The sequence below is a fragment of the Dicentrarchus labrax genome, unplaced genomic scaffold (assembly GCF_905237075.1).
Source record: "Dicentrarchus labrax unplaced genomic scaffold, dlabrax2021, whole genome shotgun sequence".
NCBI classification, from domain to species: domain Eukaryota; kingdom Metazoa; phylum Chordata; class Actinopteri; family Moronidae; genus Dicentrarchus; species Dicentrarchus labrax.
Genome location: NW_026136715.1, coordinates 16,500,447 through 16,514,455, shown reverse-complemented (window position 1 = coordinate 16,514,455; position 14,009 = coordinate 16,500,447). Strand labels below are relative to the sequence as shown.

The following is a 14,009-nucleotide window of genomic DNA, read 5'->3' as shown; positions in this document are numbered from 1 at the left end:
TCAACAGCTTGGTGGTGGTGTCTTCGTCCCTATATTTGGGAAATAAGATTTTGCCTTTTGTGGAAAAGCACTGTTTATGTTGTAATATTTCTTTTTCTCTTCATGAATTCTGAGTTTCTGTAGATATTTATCTGTTGCGAACAATTATTTGGTATATGAAAGCAAAATCTGATAAAGTGGTACAATGTGGTCTTAAAACAGTTTCAGACAATTTGGACTTCTTGTTTATCTTATATTAGGGTCTCATTTTGGACAGACTGATTACAGACATTTATTATTCCACTGAATCTCTAATATCCCACACATTTATGAACAGTGTGTTATCTCTCACTCCTGTCTTTGAGCTTCCTTCCTACCAAATGTCATGCAGAAATATGTCGGCACCCAACTAAGAGAGTACGTGCCCCAGCATCAGCAAATCCGAGTGCTCATATTTAGGTTAGTAAGTGTTTATCTGGGTTTTTGTGAATATTAAATTACCGTAAATTATCTTAAAATGATTCAACAAAAAACAAGAAACCACTGAAATATGTATCTAAATGCACTACATTCTTTTTTGAACCGACAGTGTATTAGTACTTATTGTTTGTTTATTGTCCTTCGCCCTCCACAATACAGTGACTCAAGGACAAATTAAATCAGAGGCAAACAGATAATAACGGTAAGGGTGAAAACACTGTTCCTTTGAGTCTGTGTGTGTGTGTGGATACAGTGCATGTGTCCACTTGTGTGAGCTGGAGAGAGACCAACAGGACAGATCTGGGACACTCAGCCATCAGTGGCAAAGCAGCAGAAAACTAAAACCAGGGCAGCCACTGATCCACTGAGAAACATTTCCATATGTGACAGGTTGTGGGCCCTTAATTAAGCTCTCAGATTGCCTCCATATTTTATCATAGTCATTCATATTCATTCACACGCACAGTTGTGAATGTGGACAAGGTCGTCTCCTTTGGGGCCACACTTTTATACTCACATGGAAAATTCCAGGCAACTCAGGAACCGCAGTCAACAACAGTAGAGGAAATGTGGACGGGTCTTTGTATTGCAATGGAGAGCAGTGGAGCCGGAGTAATGCATTTAAATCTACTGCGTGAAATCTCACAGCACTGATTGTCTTCCTTACTTTCATGTATTAGTCACAGCGCTGACATGTTTACAATACCCACAACACTTTGTTTTCTGTATTGCTGTAGCAACTTAACTCCCACTATTGACTGATAATCTAATACTGTATCTATGTAAGGTGAAACTACAGAGAGAGTTCAGTAAATTGTGTTTTTCCTCTCACTGCCTACGCTTCTTATTGGTTCTAACAGACAATAACACATGACAACAATCCTGGCTTCTCTCCATTGGCTCCCTGTTCATTTTAGAATTGATTTTAAGGTTTTACTGATCACTTTTAAAGCACACCTGGGTTTAGCCCCAAGCTACATAGCAGAGATGCTGACCCCTTATGAGCCTTACATCCTAGAGTGGTCAAGTTCACAGACAAAGCTTAAACCTAAAAGTGTCTGTGGTTTTGTCCTCAGTTTTGGAACAACCTGCCTGAGGATATAAGGTTTGCAGAATCAGTGGGGGAAAAAAAACACTTTTTTATAGACTTGCCTTTATGTGATGTTGTCTTTTTACTCTTGCTCTTATTATTTAGTAATATTAGTATTTTGGTATTTACTTATTTTTGTCTATCAAGGCTTTCCTAAAATCAACAGCAACATGATGGACAAAACACAATAGATCAAACTACATTTTTATATTTTTGGGGATTTTTCTTTTTCTTATTTGTGATACGGTAGCAGACACTTGAGAGACAGACAAGACATTGGGATGACTCACAATAAAGATCTCTAACCGAATTAAACGGCGGACAACATCTTATACCACTAGGCCAATGTCACACCCCCACATCACAGCACAACCCATCTAAATCAAAACATGCCAGCATGAACCAAAACCCCACTGTCAATAAAATACAGCAAACCGAGGCGAAGGCTCAGGAGGCTGCCACTTAGGTTGCAGCAGCACCACAATCTTTGACAATAAACACTAGCAGCCAGTCACAAAAATAAGTCAGTTTTTCCAGTGGACTGTTTTTACTGAATTCTGTTGCAGAAGAAATTGCAGATGGAGTGCTGGTGTATGTGACAACAGGGGCTATCGTTATTGTTATTACAGGAAGTATCGCTATTGCATATAGCAGCTGGTAATAGGTAGCAAACAGTTAATGTCTTCCCCTCTTCAATCACGTTGCTGTTGTAACAGCATGTGCCTGTTCCTGATAGTTGTTAGGCAAGTAGGGATATATGGGATGGATGGTAGAGATGGGAAAGATTCCCATGTTTACAACTTGCACATTTTCACATGATCAAGATGGTTGTATGATTACAAAATTTGTTGTGTGAGAATTTGAATACTGTGCATGACAATATAGCACCATATCCATTAAATTTGTGGTTATATTGAAGGACAGTCTTTGAATGACGTGAGGCATCCATATTTGTTTGGTTTTCAGGTATCTCTGTATTATGAAGTACCACATGGAATATATCAGTTTTCATAAAAATCTAGATTTCCCAGTCATGATTATGGTTTATATGTGACATTTAACTTTGACTTTAGTCTGAGACTCAAAGATAACTCTGATATGATGTGAAAGTGGCATACAGGATCGCCCTGGAGAAACTTACATGCTGTGCATACTGGAAAATGTGGTCAGTTCTTTATCTCTGCAGTTTGAATGATGCAGAATTTTTTGTATTTTTAATGGACTACATACGCACAAGCACATAATGGACATGAACATAACCAGTAGCTAAATTTATCCTTTACAGTAAGCCTGCGGTTGTTCAGTTTGTGACCAACTATTCACACAGAATGTCACAGCTGTGTATTTACAAAGCTGAAAAAATAAATGTTAAAAAAGATAAAAGTCATTAAGGATCTCATCCAGACATGTTATAGAAATTAAAAAATACCCTGTTTGGAATAATAATTTGTGTCTGATGTGGTTTTCCAACAAAGATTTCAAAGATTTTAAGTATTCTTAAAATATACTTCTTGTCATTCATTGAAAAATCCAAATGTAAGAATAAGCAAAAACAATTATTTTCAATAGTTTAACTGTTGGACACAAGATGTCTCCAACATTCTCAGTGTATGTGCACTGGAGGCACTGAAGTTTCCCCATCTCACTTCTATAATTCACATGATGAATTCAAATTTCAAAACAGTTCTGATGTTGCAAATCCTGCCTGTACATACATGCCTTAAACTAAGATTAAGGTGTGCGGAGGGAAAGATTCTCTCTCCAGCAGCTGAATGTGTAAACAGCTATCAAACTCATCATTCTGCACAGTGAAGCTCAAACATCCAAGTTGAATAACAAAACCCATTTTTGAGGAGGGGAACTTAAATTATATGTTGTCAGACTTTCTGTGCTTATGCCCTAAGGAGCCTGGCACATTGTAATATGTAAATATAGTGTGTATTTATATAAACAACACAACTGTCAGACAAACATCAAACTCACCCCCCTTTGATGTAATCAAGGAAGGTGTGCTCCGACTCCACATTGAACGACAACAAAGACACCTGAGAAAAAAGGTCCAAACAAATTATGTCATGCTTGGTAATTAAGGAAAGCAAAATCTACCAATCTACACATTAACACTGACCTCCGAGCTAACCACCCACCAAATCACTTATCCACGCAGAATGATTTTGACACCTGGGCAGTCTATTAGGAGTACAATCACTGAGAGAACATCGGTGTGGCCGCGCACCGGCGGATGATCAGTGTGATGGATAACTGGCCACAGATTTTAATTACAGAGTCAAGCCAAAGTAAGAGCGGGCAAAGAACTGAGGCAGTTTCATAGCTGTGGCTCATTTATAACATCCATCCTGACTCTTCACTGACAGGACTCAGACAAGAGTCCTTTTATGCATTACTATGGACTTGGTTATTCACTCTGTTTGAGGTCACGCAAATATTTTCCCATCTACTTAAATTCACTCTCTGGATCATAAGCCCTGAGACTGGGAATGGAACAAAAACATTTAACAGAGCTGAACCGCCTCATGCAATCCACTTAGAGGAAACTTCCTGATGAATACAAAAGCAAAGGAAGGCAGGGACGTGCATGCACTGGGGAGGGTTGCTCTTATCTGAGAACTCAGACTCACCGTCCCAGAGTTGATGTATCTCTTTTTCTTTATTTTCTTCTTGGCATTCACCACCTGGTATGAAGGCAGAATAGAAAAGAAGGATAATGATAATGTAAACTTGCAGCACTATTCTTTTTATCCACCCTTAGGCAAGTAATAAAAACATCTTTGTCCTCCTACTCCATGTCCGTGAGGGTAATGGAGCAGAGGGACTGAATCCAATAACCACAGTAGGTGAGAATGAGATAGCATTGATCATGCCTCGCAGCAAGATACAGATTATCCAGGGGGATTTCTATAAGTACCTAGACTGTGCTGTGCATCTTATATGTGCATTGCCAAGCTTGGGGACGGTGGAACGCATATCTCTGTCCCAGCTATCACATATCATTACATTGTGTGTAAATTCACCGGTGAAGAATAATGTGTAAAATGCACAAAAATACACAAATATCTGGCTGATTATGAGCGACTACAGTACCCCCTGCTTTAAATCAATGTTACTTTTAGAGCTTACAGCCAAAAACATGTGCAACAGTGAGCCATTAAGGTCATATATCTACTGCTTATTCTATGGGTCTGCACACAAACACAAAGCACAAGCCTGGAGCAAACAGCACTGTATAATAAAGTAAAAGGTATCTCGCTCTCTTCCTTTCTCCTCCTCTCCTCCGTTCTGCCTCTGTGCTTCCTGATGCTACTCCTCAAACTCCTCCAACACAGATTATGCCTCATAGCAGCGCAACCATCGCTCAGTCACTTCCAGGTTCACATTACGTCACACAGACATCACCCTCAATTACACCAACCTCTATTAGCATTAGGCTGCTGTCATCTCAACTCACAGAGCGAATGTTTGCAGGCCCTGTGCACGTCAGGTTGAGCACACAGGAATCTGCAAAGAGTTGAACACTGCAGGCCAGTGACCTTATCAAATGTTTTATTTGTCAACAGTGAAAAGGTGGCTTCGTGTCGTTTTTGACCACATCTTGAAACTGACTCAAGGGTACTGACCTGGCAAAGAGTGCATGAAGAAACTGCTGTGTTTCAGTTTCTGATTAAAATACAGAAAGGTTTGGGGAAGGGTAATGGATGCACCTCCTTCTGCCATGTCAGCAGTGTGAAAGGGCAAGTCTGCTTGCCACTCACTAATTCTCTCCTTACCTATCCCAATCTACTCACCATCCTTTCCCTCTCACTCTCTTTATTGGCCCTGCTCTTTCCTTAAGCCACCTCCATGACTAATTCAGAGGCTAATGTAACATGGCAAGTGTTTTAATGAGCAGGGACTGATAGGAGCACCCAGTGCCTAACAGTAATGCCCATTCTGACCCTCCAAGAACCATCCAAAAAAACTTTAATCAGCTGCATAGTTCTGTTGTGTTCCCATTTGTATTCTCACCACAGAAACACCCTTCCTCAACAGCTCTGCTGCAACACTTAACCTCTAAGATGCTTTATGCTGTGTAGGGTGAGGAAAGACAGACGAGGCGAGCTGTTCAAATAGCCACAACTCTGGCTCAAACAACCACAGCCTCCTAAGTCATTAAACTTTGGATAACAAGACCTTGTTGAGCCAAAGGGCTCTTAAAATTGCTCTTAAATCGAAGTTGTTTTCTCACGCTGGTACCCAGAAATGAAGGTTTGTTTTTGTGCCCTACCAGAATAACCTTGTCATTAAAAAGGTTTCTCACAGCTCTGTCCAGCCACAGTATGGTCTATGTGATTCACTTGACTTAAAGTATTTACTAATGGGTGTGGACACACAAAGATCTACATTGTGGCCTGGATTATACTCTAGTAGTTTAAAGAGATCAATGAGGAATAGCAGGAAAAAGTAATGTATAAAATAATTAACATAACTACAATTTTTGAGACAGTGTTGTGATCTTAAAAGGTTTTAAACAGAGCTACTTGTCAAAATAAACCTTTATTTAAAACAACAGTCTCTGTCGTTTTAAATAAAGGTTCTCAGAAGAAAAACAGAGGGGGTGATAACAGTATCGACTGTCTTTATCTCTACTCACCTCGTAGACATTTAGCTGGCTCTGACCTCGACATAGCTCTTTGTAGCTGGTGGTGAATTCACCAATAAAATCGTGGCTGGAGAAAAGAGACAAAAACTGTATCAGATACAGTTCATTCAGATATGGTAGAAACAGCCCTGAGAGGTAGAAGATAAAGTTACAGCACAGACACTGAGGCACAGATGGAATCTAATAATCAATTGTTAATGAAAAAAATATTAGCAGTTAAGGAGAAAAAATTGAGAATGTGATGAAAATGTAATGTATGAAGGAATTTAAAGGGACATAGACGGTTGGCCAGACATGGGGAACTTTTGATAAATGACATAAATTATGAATGCACTGTGACTACAGTACTGTCTGTGTGTCTATTACCTCCCATCTCTGTCCCAGTCATACACCTCCACTTTGATTGTCCTGTAAAACACATCAAAAGACAGGAAGAACTGTTTGTGTGAGCAGATTATTGTAACACGAAAGCCACTACCTAAATGTCCTTGGGGGGAAACTTCACAGAGCATTTCTAAAATGACATAGAAGAAAAAAACAAGTTATTAAAGCTCATTAATTGTGAGTGAAGGCTGAATAAAATCAATCAAAGAAAGCCTGCTCTGTGTTTTGCACGCAAAGATACATCCTTCTGTGGATCAAATGAGAGAATTAGATACGTGTTTGAAGCAAAGACTGTGCTAAACACTGAGGCTGTCATTCTTGCATCCAAAAAAAGCGAAACAAGTCACTTTAGAGCGGGTTGGTAAACTGCCATCAATGATTTTAATGAATTGTTTACTAGCAAGTTTGTGTTTGTCACAGAAGAGAAAAGAGGTTGATAGGAGTTGCCAAAAGTTTGGGTAAAGCATTTCCCTGCACAGGCCGAAGATAGAAATCTAACCTCTTGGGAGGGAGCATATTTTGCAAGTTCCCGAAATAAGTTGGAAGGCGAGAAACCAAATAAATAAGCCTGAGAGAATTCACTGAGAATGAGAATGAGTGCTTCCTCTCTCTCTCTCTCTCTCTCTCTCTCTCCTTGATCTGATGGAAAGATCAGCGCCCCCTCCCCCCCCCAACCATCAACTGCTGTCAATCATGTGTCAGCGGGTCCAGAAGGAGGCAAGGTGATGGAGCGCTGCCCTGTTATCCTGACCTGAACTCATTCTGTCTGCATCTAACGTATTTCTCCTCCGAACAAACGTCTGCAATCCATGTAGTGCAGAGAGAGAGATAGGGAAAGAATTGTGTGCTCAAACCATCACAACCAAATCTGTGCTTTTCTCCCTCTGAGTACCAAAACAACATCTAACACAGCCACATTTCAGAGTCCGAGTGAGAGATCAATCAAATCTTCCTGGCTCTCTTGACTAACAGACACAAAAAAGCAAAATGTGTTTTGCCATCGTGACAGATGATTACCTAGTGATCTGTCAGTCAGCATCAGTCTTCTCCCAGCACTACGACACTATTTGTTTTATTATTTTACCTTTACTTAAGCAGGTGAATCAATTGAGAATTGTTTACAATGACAACCAGGACAAATCCAGATATAGAGATTTAGTCCAGATGAAATTTTATTTCCGTTCCTGTACCCACTGCATGTTTGAAAGGGAACTGGGAGAGATTTCACTATCTGATAGCTATTGAAGCCAGATGATTACAAGATTTGACAGATTCACATGAGGCTGAAAGATGTGACTGAGGAGAGGAAGTAAACACGATTCAAGTCTCTGTGTGAATGGTATTCCTGGGTTTTACCTCTGGGTGTATGTGTTTATATATGTTTACAATCTATCTAGCAAATATTGTTACTTCTGTCTACTCTGTGCACATAAAATCTACTGCATGTCAGTTCCAACCTGGAAGAGGGATGCCTCCTCTGCTGCTCTTCCTGAGCTTTCCTTTATCCAAAACCAGGGTCTATAGGACAGAGGATGTTGGATGCTGTACAGATTGTGAAGCCCTTTGAGGCAAATCTGTGGTCTATATAAATTAAATTGACATGAAACATTAAAAAGAACACAAAGGAAAAGCATAGTTGCTCAATCTGTGAAAGCAGCATTATCTATAGAGTAGAAAAGTCTGCGCATTTGATAAACGTCTGAGTCAAAGAAATACAAAGCCTGCACGCGCTGTGGGTCAAAACCAGGCCAACTACTGCAATTATCACAAAGCCATTATATTGTAAACATAATTTAAAATTGAGTCTGCTGAGAAGTGATGAATAGTACAGTACGCTATAGTACACTGCTGTGTAGATCTACACAGCACAGCAAACTGTAGCTACTTCACACAAAACATTGGGGAGACCCTAAATTGCAGCAGATTTCTCTTGCCATCAAAATCCTCAAAGGGAATCAGGCGTCTTTCATGCTTCCACTCCATCTGTCTGACCCAATTAGCTTTTCTAGGCAGGTGAGCAGAGGCGGGATCGAAGTGAAGAACCTCCGTTGACACCCAGCGTGGTGTAGAGGGCGAAGTTTGACATGTTCTTTGACGACTTCTACACACTCTCAGGGCTGTCTGGGTCTACACACTTTCATGCTTATGCACACACACACACACACACACACACACACACACACACACACACACACACACACACAAACACACACACACACACACACACACACACACACACACACACACACACACACACACATAAAACAGGGCTCCTCTGTTGTTCCAGCCACCTGTCAACATCTATAGAATGAGTACAGCCATTCTCTCATCTCCTCTTTCTTTCTGTCTGCTCTTATTTTTTTATTCTCCTGCCAAAACTCTTCCTGCTCTTCAGGTGTCCATGAGTCACCCTTTGCACTGAAGATATTCAGGTAAGATGGGAGATGCCACATGAATCAGAAACTTAAAGTGTTCTGAAATGCAATCCATGAACAGCCAGGCATGGTAGCGTGTAGTCAGAGCCAGTAATAATTCTCTATTTCAGCAGCAGATAAAATAACGGTAAGAAATCAATGGTGTCTAAATTTGACGCACCCAGCCCATTTCGAAATAAGTACACAGCATATTGAAACTCTGCGTGGCTTTCATTTCCCCTGGAAAATCACACTACATCTGAGTGTGTGTGTGTGTGTGTGTGTGTGTGTGTGTGTGTGTGCAGAATACTTTATTGTACATCATTATTCATCCTACCTGTCATAGTCTCCATTGCAGAGTGCTCTGACAGGGATGGAGAAGGGCTGCCACACAGGGTTCAGCGTGTTCTTCACCACTTCAGTCTTGTGGCAGATGGTGAACCTGTACATGCAGGTCGACAGGGGTTTAAAATCCTAAAAGACACATCTCTAAGGAAAAAAATGATAAAATCTTCCCACTACACTTTGCTTCGAGAGCATGTCTGCATGAATTTATCTTTATACCGCTGAGTTCAAGAGATCTCGATCTAATTCTCTCGACCTTGGTTCCCTTCCTCTTTGATGTCCCCACCCTCCTACCTGTCTTTGATAAGCTGAAATGAAAAACCCACGAGAAGCAGAGGCAAGACTCACGTGCCATCCTCATTGCTTCTGTAGAAGACCATGAATGGGTCAGACTTTCCAAAGAAGTCCTTTTTATCCAGTTTGTTGGCACAGAATTGCATGGTGGCGTAATCCTACAGACAGAGGAAAACACAGTCAGATAAATGAAAAGACAAAAAAGTAAAGGACATTGTAAATCCATGCTCCTGCCCCTTTTTGCCTCTTGTTATTTGTTTATACATGCTGTGTGCCAAGATATAAAAGCACTGAAGCACCAAATAAAAGCAAAGTGCTGACTGAATCCTAATAAGAGCAGAGCAAAAGCAGCCAGTGGGCTCTAGTTTTCAAAACCTGCAAATGCATTCATTACCATTTCTTTATTATGCAACTCCTGCATGACAACAGTGGATGGGATAAGGGATATCAAATTGAAAATACCTTGTTGTGCCGAATGTAATCATAGTAACAGTATGAGAGACCATACAGAGGCACAGAAATGGATTCTAAAACCCTGCACATGAAGGAGGGAGGGCTGTGTACAAAAGGATGTGGAGGGTGTGAGTGCAGCTAATGATACATTAGAAAGGCTGGTATTACCATAATTATACTCATTTAGTCAGCATTTCAATGTGTGCTGCCATTACAAGGACAATGAAATGCCCCATAATGCTCTTGGTTCCAGATATTCTCCCTGTGGTCAAGGTATTAGTCTGCATTTTTATAATGATAATGAGGCTGCACATTGGGCACATACTGGACAGGTGAATGTCCACATCAGAACAAACTTTGAAAAGTGTTAGCTGACGGCCTTAATCTCTGTGTTCTTTCTTTAAATCCTTGAGTCTTGCAACATACAGCATACGTAAGTGTCTAATCATCATATGTTGAAGAGTGAGATCTGGTACAAGAAGACATTCAGTGCCTTCAACTAGCAAAAAGAAGCGCTGTTTTCACCCTGCTGCTCTCCCGGGCTTTTAGGTTTTGAAGTGCAGCTATTAGATCTGAATCAGCATGGTGCTGGGCAGGCCCTCTATCGACTGCTTTGACCCACATCAGTGTGGTGCCCTCTGCCTCTGACCAGCCTCTCACTAACCCCCATCACATCACTTTATCCCTCGGACACATCCGAGATACAGAGCAGCCGCTATCTCTGAGGCAACCACTGAGAGAAAGATGGATGCCACTAAATAAATATATAGTAAAAAAACCTCAGAGTATTCTCGTGAACATTGAGCTAATTTGATTATCGTTGTTGTTTCCTATCAAAGTGTATTTTACCCATCAACACTGTGGAAATGTTGAGACAGAAGCAAAGTAAAGAGCTGATTAAAACAGTCAGTGCTGGCTAAATGAAGCAGGGGTGTTGTATATCTACTCAATTTTCATTCCCTACTGTCATTTTCAGTTATTATCTGTGTTTCTACCACTTCTACAATACAGATAGAGAGCATGTTAGTGGAAGATTGCCTTTTTCCAATTTGTGTAGTTGGATGCGGAACAGCCAAGTTATAGAGCCATCCTCTGTGCAGTTTGTACCTGAAGTGTGTCAAGCTCTCCCTTGATGGCTTTTCACAAGACCATCTAATTTTCCAAGTTCCCATTGTGGCTCGTTTTGTGGATTCAAAAAAAAACTAAACACATTATCTTAGAGGAGTTTGCTTAGGTCAGTTTATCCAAGCCCTTAAAAATAGAGGCATCTCGTAACTGTCCTGCTTCGTCCTGACATGGCCTCTACAATTACACTATCATGGCAACACAGTGACTTAAGCTTTCATTAGGCACAGATAACACATACCCACTTTGGTGCCTAGCAGTGTTCTCTCATTACATGGGGGAAAAAGGCAGAACATTCATTTCAACCGCTGAGCTTTAAGAGCAGCAGGGGAATACTGAGTGCAGTCTGCATCCTTCTTCCCATTTCTCTGCACTACCAAGATATCGCTGCATGGGGTAAGTGGCGGAGCAATGCACACTGTCACTTTTGGAAGTGGGACTGGTCTTTCAAAGGAATACAAAGCAGTGTAGACAATACCTGAATTCATGTTACACCAGCTTATGACGTCCTGAGGATTGCTGACTATAGTGAATCACCAAATGAATCATGAGCCAGAGGATGGTATGAATCAGACATTTACTTAGTTCCTTTGTATGGTTCATGCATCACCTGATTCAAGTGTTTGTCTATTATGACTATAAGCCTCAGGTGAAGGATTTTTGTCAACGTGAAGAACAGTTTTATATGTAGCCTACTCACAAAAAAGAAAATAATAAAGATAGTAACAAAGCTCAATTCCATTTTACGACTACAGTGATGAACTGAAGAATACTTTCTTGAGGGAAATCCGTCATACAATCCTAAAAGTCAATGGTAATTGGGATTATTGGTCAGTATAGGAATGGGGGGCTATGATCTGAGCGAATAAAAAAACCTCTCTGTGGTTTACTGCTGTCACATGTAAAGTGTTTGTAAAGTTTACTTCAATTTAAATCAGCCAGAGCTGCGGCTGGACTGTGAGAAGGATCTAAGGGAGAGCGAGCCGTCGCTCAGCATGTCATACATGCCAGAGATAATGACAGCCAAGAGGAAGCCTTTGATCCATGCAGAGGCTGTTGCTCTGCTTAATGATACCTGGCAAATCTTCCACGAAGGTGAGAGCCAACCTGCCTCTTGGTTAACAGTCCATGCAGAACTTCCCCAGTCAATTCCCACTCTGCTGGTTTCAGTTTCCCCAAACAAGAGATGCAGTGTTTACCTCAGGCGAAGCAACAACTCTGCTGCCTCCATTTATTGGTCACAGGTGGATTATAGAATAAACACCATCCAGATGGATGGTAGCAATTCCAAACTGCTATAATTCATAGGTGTGGGACAGAACAGACAGCAGGGTCTTCAGACTATTCAACTATAATGCGCCTTTTCTCTGTTTCCTGTTTTTTTGACTTGAGGCATTTCCACTCAGAGTCACACTTTGTGTAAACAGGGCAGGTCTGGTGTGACATGTCAAGTCTGTGTCTCTCTAATTAAGTCTGGGAGAAAGGAAATGGTCATTTGTACCAGGGATGATCATTTGCATTTATATTACAAAATCGCTTCTTGAAGTGGTGCTTTGCAGTGATTATGCTATCTCCTATCATTGCAGATCCAATGCACCTGATGACTCACAGCAGCCCTTCAATGACTGTGAGCACTGACACTTCAATCCAGCAAGGACCAAATCAGTAATGCTTATCATAGCACTTTTATTATCAGTATGGCTTATCTGTCTCACTCTCACCAGAGACTGTTTATTTGTCAGGAAATTAATTACACTATTAGGAAAATGTAAACCAACAACCTCAAAGCCAGGTACAACTACTGTTAAAACAGGTGTTTTTTTACTCAACATGTATGACTGGAAGTTAAAAAGTTTTGAAACGTTAGATGCTTACATGCATTAAGATATCATAAAACATTTATATAACAGTTGCTCAATGGCTTGCTTTATAGCCTCCGAGGGAGGCCAGTTGTTCTGGCCAATAAGTCTCTACTTTCTTCTGCTCCACTGGCAGCAGTATAATGTGATTATTTACTATCTTCATTTAGCAGTGCAGAGAGAAAGCCAATGGGCATTAGTGGACAAAATCGTGGATTAACACACCACACATCGATAGAAACGCCTGTTTCAGTGATTGGACTGAAGGCGGGCTCATTAAATATCCATTCAAACTCATAGTATATTCACTATGTACACAATTTCCAAATGACAAACAGTTTCATAGTGACATGGCGTATTCTGCTGGTTTAATAGGGAACAGTTATGACATAATATATCTTACTGAAGGCTATTAAACATCCCACTTCACTTCAGCAGGCTTGTGAACATTGCTAAACGTGCATTATGTGACTTAAACAACATGCACCATTTCCCCACACTGTGTCACATACAATTTCACAGTGACATGCCATAATCTATCAGTTACACTGAGTATGTAAAATAAACTCTAATGTACCGTTGTTAAACAGCCCTTTTCAAATCAGATCAGTGAACATTGCAAAACATTTATTATGAAACAAAGTAAAAGATATACTGGTTAAATCCTTTTAGACTTACTCTGCAGTTTCCCAGCTCCTCAGCAGACAAGACAATGGTTCCACATTTCTTCCCAGGTATGCCACTGTGAAAACAAATAGATATGAGTCACTCTTAGTGAAATGGAGTCAAACTCCACACACTGGAGATAGAAAATTGTTAGTTAGTTATTTCAGCAGCAGCTTTAAACAATATTGATGAGTCCAGTTATCTTTTGAAGGAGGTACACCTCCTCTCCTGTATGCTATTCCCACCAGAAAGCACACACAGAA

General features: G+C 40.5%; 1 protein-coding gene across 2 annotated transcripts in view; it reads right to left on the bottom strand.

Moving 5' to 3' along the window:
• The window catches only part of cpne5a (copine Va), a 72,905-nt gene that overhangs the window by 23,233 nt on the left and 35,663 nt on the right, over nt 1-14,009 (bottom strand). For both annotated transcript variants that reach the window (XM_051425415.1, XM_051425416.1), the window contains 7 exons: nt 13,759-13,822; nt 9,698-9,801; nt 9,342-9,446; nt 6,573-6,614; nt 6,198-6,273; nt 4,189-4,242; nt 3,533-3,594 (listed from right to left, as the gene is read on the bottom strand). In XM_051425415.1, coding sequence (XP_051281375.1) covers nt 3,533-3,594; nt 4,189-4,242; nt 6,198-6,273; nt 6,573-6,614; nt 9,342-9,446; nt 9,698-9,801; nt 13,759-13,822 — 507 coding nt within the window. The remainder of the gene's footprint in view (nt 1-3,532; nt 3,595-4,188; nt 4,243-6,197; nt 6,274-6,572; nt 6,615-9,341; nt 9,447-9,697; nt 9,802-13,758; nt 13,823-14,009) is intronic.